The 6,018-nt window shown below is 34.5% G+C and overlaps 1 protein-coding gene across 1 annotated transcript; it reads right to left on the bottom strand.

Annotated features, from left to right (window-relative positions):
• Positions 1-300: 300 nt before the first annotated feature.
• Positions 301-3,001, bottom strand: LOC105790562 (O-fucosyltransferase 20). The gene is made up of 6 exons (XM_012618226.2): positions 2,111-3,001; positions 1,852-2,020; positions 1,639-1,728; positions 1,278-1,561; positions 927-1,185; positions 301-842 (listed from the first exon to the last, which is right to left on the bottom strand). Exons 1-6 carry the CDS (start codon positions 2,704-2,706, stop codon positions 615-617), a joined length of 1,626 nt encoding a protein of 541 aa, XP_012473680.1. The 5' UTR covers positions 2,707-3,001; the 3' UTR covers positions 301-614.
• Positions 3,002-6,018: the final 3,017 nt, after the last annotated feature.

Genomic DNA, 6,018 nt, shown 5'->3' with positions numbered 1-6,018 from the left:
ATATATATATATTTGAATAAAAGGTAAAAAACGGTTCTTAAAAAATGAAAGTTAAAATTGGTGAAAATTAGAAAATAAAGAAAAATCTTTTGAGGCCCCAAAACTTTGAAATCTCGTGTTTCAGTATGGATTTTCAATATAAAATTATTCTAGTTTAAGGTATAAATTTTGAGAGATTTGTTTAGACTTATTTTGATTTTAGTTCATATATATTAATTATTGGTTCGATAATATTTTGTAATGCTAATTCTACTTATAGTTACTGAAATGAATTTTTCTAATGGTAAGATATAACTCTGATTATAAGAAAAACATTTTCCTATAAAGAATAAAAAAAAAATGTATTCCCATGAGTAGATATCTATCTATCTATCTATCTACACTGCTTTGAATACATTAAGCACACAACATATGCAATGCAAACACAGTGTACCTACCATGCAACCAAAAAAAAATGCATAAGCAACCGCTCTTGAATTAACGCTCTGCCGCTCCAAATTAAAAGAATCCTGATTCATCATAATGACTATCAACTTTTGAAAGGGCTCTCGATTCTGCGTGAAGCAATGCGAGTATCATGTTCATGTTGAAAAGCCTCCTAGCCTTGAGTGGGTTTATGTAGTTTTGTTGCGCTTGCACATGCATTCTGGAACTGGATACTTGGTTACATCCCTTCCAGCTTTGCTGCTTCTCAGTTCCGGCTGTCCTAAAGATTCTTGGTGCAACTCTTTTATGATCCTGTTGAACTCTGCTTCTGGGAGAGATGAGTTCACAAAATATGGGAGCATGTGTCTTTTATTTGGAGTTATGTACTTTTTATGCCCTGCATATGCTCTTTGTCCCTAAAATCAACAAATCAAGCTTCAGTTTTTAAAAAAGAATGAAAGCTATACACATAGGTAAAGTCTATGATTGTTTTCTCATACCTGAATGGCGTGGCCCATATTTCCACCATGGGAGGCCATGAAAACATCACTTTTCTCAGAAACTATATAGTCAATGGCTGCCATAAAAGAAGCCTTATTAGCAAATGGTTCTAGTTCACCAGGCAATGCAAGACCTTCCTTATTGTAGAAATGGGGAAATTCTCTGGTTAATGGTGACAAGGCTTCCTTTCCGCCCAGTGGTCGCCCTCCAGCCCAGTATATTCTAGCACTCCTGGGCGCCCCCAGAGCTTTAAGCAGCCTAAAGTATACAACAACATATTGAAGATTGTTCACTAAAAAAATAAACAAGTAGCAGCTCATGGTGAAGTCATAAGAGAACTAGCTCTTTACCTAGTCACTTCAAAAGCATTCAAGGGGCATAGCCCTGCAAGTTTTCTTTCATGGTAACTCAGGTTTGATTTTGCAGTAAGAAATTCAGGGTGTCTTCTCCTTTCATTGTGGACTATCTCATCATATTCCTTACTCAAGCCTGGAAGACAACCAGTTCTCACCCATACATCCTTCTCGATTCGAAGATGAAGAGCAAGGTATGGTCCCTTGCTCTGCATTCTCCGAGCGAGCTTGTTACCGAGTTCCAGGATCGGCGGAGCAAATCTTAATGCTTGAAATGCCACCTGATAATCAATAATCAACACATTAGAATTGCATATAATTCTAGAAAAAGAACTTGGTAAAGAACAGCGCAAAGTACCTTGCAGCGAAGCTTTTGAAGATCAGGAGGAAGACCTTTAGAAAGCCTAGAATCCAGACCTCGTAAAAGCAAAAGTCCTTCCTTGTTTATCTTTTGCACAAAGAGAATCGTATCAATATGCATCTATTTGATCATAAAACACTTTTAACTCCTATTGTTTAACACAATGTGTCACAATGCTTAATATGTGGGGGCATGAACATGATTGCATACCCGCTTGAGATACCGTGAACGAATCCATTGAGGTGAGACATGAAGTGGAGTACGGTTCTCCACTACTGGCCTTGTCATTACATGTGTAGAAGGCAATGAGGATAGAATACGTACATCATCGGCTAGAACTCTCTTGAAATGACCCAAATCGAATATATCAGAAAATTCACTGCAACCACAGAAAAGCATCATATTGACAGTTAGTTAGTAATGAAGCTTGAGCATATATGTCTTTTTATCTATAAGTATGATACATTACCTCTCATCACCCCAGATGATATTGACTTGCAAGACGGGAACAACCAAAGCAGCACCGAGAATCCTAGCAATAACAACAGCATCCACAATCTGATTCCTCTGTTGATTCATGCCACCCGAAACCACCACCAGCAAGTACTTGCTTCTGCCATTCAAAATGGCCTCCCTTGCTTTTCTATACTTAGCAGAAAGCTCCAAACAGGGCCTGTAACCCATCCCATCAGGCTGCTTCCAAAACTCACTTTCCAAATGCAAAGGCCGAGGACTATGTAATTGGCTGGTAACCAAGACTTGGTGGTCTCTTTCACCAACTTTGCCAGTGTTGGAACCGAAACTTTGGGAACATAGAACCAAAGTGTTAACGTTCCAGCCCAACCTCAACAAGCCAACAAGAACAAAGAGAAAGAGAGCCGACAAGCACACCCTGGGGCGTCTGCATGAGTAGTTGTGGCCGACAAAGAAGCTGCTGTTGAGGTGTGCCTTCTTTGGAGAAAGGAGGAGAGATTGGAGAGAAGAGGAAGAAAGCGAGGTGATTATCTGAGACGGAACAGAAATGTACGACTGCTTCTTGGCTTTACACTTGTTTGACTTCCCCATTAAAGCACATCAAAATGCCGCTATACCAATCGGTTTTAGTTTCTTGTTTCTTGATTTAAGTACTATTATATTGTTTATTACGAACAAGAAAAAACAAACCCAGAGCTTAGAAATGAAATGAAATGTCTTGTTTCCATTTCATTCCAACATCGAAGAATTTGTCAAGAGAGGGAATAAAGAAGAAGAAGGAGAAGAAAAGGAAGAGATCCACAAAGGCAGGCTGGCATTGATGAAGTCTTTGTTTCTACACTTTCCATTTGGACTTCCACCTTTTATTATAGAATTTTTCATACAGGCTTAGTTATCGAGTAATCTACCATCCAATCATCATCATGTCTTAAGTCTTGACAACATATTTTTAACATCATTCTCCACTCAAATTATATATCATCTTTTATCTACTTTATATATTATTAATAAAATTAAATAAGATCACATCATTTCAAAAAAAGTTTTAAATGAAACTGATTTACTAACAATATACAGATTTCAATACCTCAAATACATTTATCTTTATCTTATTATAACATCAGCAATTGCTTGTTATCACTATTATATATGTTAATAATAATAATAATAATAATAAGCCCAAAAGAGTATCAAAATATTTTAATGTGCATCCAACTCCCAAGTTTGAAAACTATGGCAATTATTCTCTCTTTCATTTTTGGTAAGCCATCTTTTTCCAAATACTAGTCCACTCCCTTGTAACCTTTTTCATTTTGCCGGTGAAAAGATAAAATAATTTTATTGTTTGATGAAGAAAAAGTTAGTATTATAATCTTGAATAGGATGGAAGTTTGTATCATTAAAATATCTTCTTTAACGTATGTTTTAGATATATGTGTATTAAAGGAGAATATATTGGAAAGGTAGTGATGAATTGGCAAAGAGGAGATGATAATTAATGAGAGATGGAGATAAGAGGTGTTTCTTAGTTGAGATGATCACGAGGAAAAACATGCATAGAGTGGCCACCTTATTCTACAACTTTTTGATGCAGCAGAAGCAACTGTTTCCTTACAAAAAAAAAAAGGCCATCCCCATTGTTCTACATCCCTTTCTGTGGGACATTTAAGAGGCCAAGTTAGTAAAAGAAAATTTGAGGGGAGTTAACATTATAAATTTGTCATTGTATAATTTATAATTTTAGAAGAGATAAATTTATAATTTTACTCTTTTTGAAGCCCATCTACAGGCGGGAGTGAATTTAGAATTATTTTAGGGGCCAAAATTAAATTATAAACTTTTGAGATACCAAATATAGATTTTATCATTTTAGAAGGGCCTAAATAGAATTTCTTTTCATTTTTTGGAGCCAAAGCATAAATTTCTCTTGTATTAGTTTTTAATTTGGTCATTTATAAGGGATTAGAATTGTAATTTGACCGCAAGGGTGGCAGCAAGAGCAAGGGCAGGTAAGGGGTTGACCCTCTAAAATTTAAAATTTCTCTTTAAACACCTCTAAAATCTATAAAATTATATGTTAGTAGATGGTAAAATTACAATTTGATACCTTAATTTGATAAAATTTGATTTAATCTTTCTAAAAACTGAAAAATCATAAATTAACATAATAATAAAATTACATTTTTAGCTCTTCATCCAAATATTTTGTAAGTTCACCCCAAAGCCAATCGGATAAACCCACCCCTGGACCATTCCTCTTTCTTTGTATCTATCTTAATTGCACAATCTTCCTTTCTATTTATCCTTCTCTTTTTTAAGACACTGTGTTGGGACTTAAACATGCAAATCATGATAACATCATCATAATCATCCATGCACATCATCCACCCCCCCATAGTTATATCTAATCTTGAACCAAATACTTAATGATTGATCACCAAGTCCTCCAACCAACAGTATCAAAATGGTTAGGTTTAAATGCACGTATGTATGCAATCAATAACTATATCTATAATCCATCGGTAAAAGAGAGATTAGTAATACACCAATGAGCAAAATGGATCCATGGTTAAAGACCAAATCTACATGGTCATCATTTAATCTAAGCAGCTGTCCAATATATATTCTTAGAAAAGAAAATATAAAAATATTCTCACCCATGGTCTCAAACCATAATTACATATTAATTGTGCTAGTTAGGGTACATGTAATTAATGGTGGTACTATATTCATCATAATCGAAGCTAGCTTGGTTTCTAATTGTCATAATATTGGCTTGAAGATCAAGTCAAATAATAATAGTTCTTTTTTCTTTTTGGTTCTTCCCTTTGTGTATCAAACAAGCTACTAGTAGTTCGTGGTGTTGTAGTTGTGAGTTGTTGTGACGTTACTATCAAAACAAAACAAGTAAAAAAAGAAGAGGGAAGTGGTTGCAATATTATTGAAGAATAGAATAATGATAAAATTATGAATGAGTATAGGTCTGGTGTCCATTTTCTAACATTACATATGAACATTTATATCTTATGACCAATCATTGGTTTATTCTCAAATGAATCATCAATGTATATGACCAACTTTCATTCAAGCATTAATTAATTTTCCTTGATTCTTTTTGTTTTCTTTTTCAAAAGATGTTGAACTTATTTGGGACCCATATCATAATTCAATCATATTTAATTTTAGTTGTGTCACTAAATTGGTACAAAGAAAGTAGCTTAATTTCTCAAAATATTATTAATACAATTATAATTAAGCCTTGTTAACATTTTATTGGGAGGAGGATGGGCTATAAGTTGATTACGACATCGTAACAGCTTTGGATTTACAAGATAGATAGTTTTTATTTTAGGATACTCTCTAGAATATTTTAGTAGAGTTGTGGTGTTATGGGGTGATCATACTTGAATATACATGGGTATTTATAACTAGGTAAACAATTTCAATTGGTTATGGCTATTGTACTGGTCTTGGTAGGATTGTGTCTTCATACCATAGTAGCTGATACTGTGCTTGTACCAGTCATATTGGGTGATACATACTATTCCGGTCCCCAACTGATATCAAGTAATTTAAGTTCAGTTTCGCTCAAGATTTTGATGCATTTTGACTGTTCCGGCATGTTTTAACCTATTTCGATCTATACTGACTTATATCGGTATGTATATGCACGTACTGGTTGGCGCCAAGTTTTGATATTTTAATCCAAACTTTTATTTTTTATCCTAAGTATTTTTAAAATGGGATAATATAATTTTTGGCCCCTAAACTTGGTAACTAGGTCCACTTTGGTACATGAACTTTTTTTGAAGGTCACTTTGGTACCTAAACTTGATAACTAGATCCATTTTGGTCCTCAAACTGGGATTTCATTAAGATTTGATGATGACGCCATTGTTCTTG

This window comes from Gossypium raimondii, chromosome 8, assembly GCF_025698545.1.
Source record: "Gossypium raimondii isolate GPD5lz chromosome 8, ASM2569854v1, whole genome shotgun sequence".
Taxonomy (NCBI): domain Eukaryota; kingdom Viridiplantae; phylum Streptophyta; class Magnoliopsida; order Malvales; family Malvaceae; genus Gossypium; species Gossypium raimondii.
This window is presented reverse-complemented; position numbering and strand designations above follow the sequence as displayed.

Coding starts and splice junctions, on each gene's coding strand:
- LOC105790562 (XM_012618226.2), bottom strand. CDS start 2,706: ATGGGGAAGTCAAACAAGTGTAAAGCCAAGAAGCAGTCGTACATTTCT. Junction 1,729..1,851: donor GTTCACGGTATCTCAAGCGG/GTATGCAATCAT, acceptor TTTGTGCAAAAG/ATAAACAAGGAAGGACTTTT. Junction 843..926: donor ATATGGGCCACGCCATTCAG/GTATGAGAAAAC, acceptor TGTTGATTTTAG/GGACAAAGAGCATATGCAGG.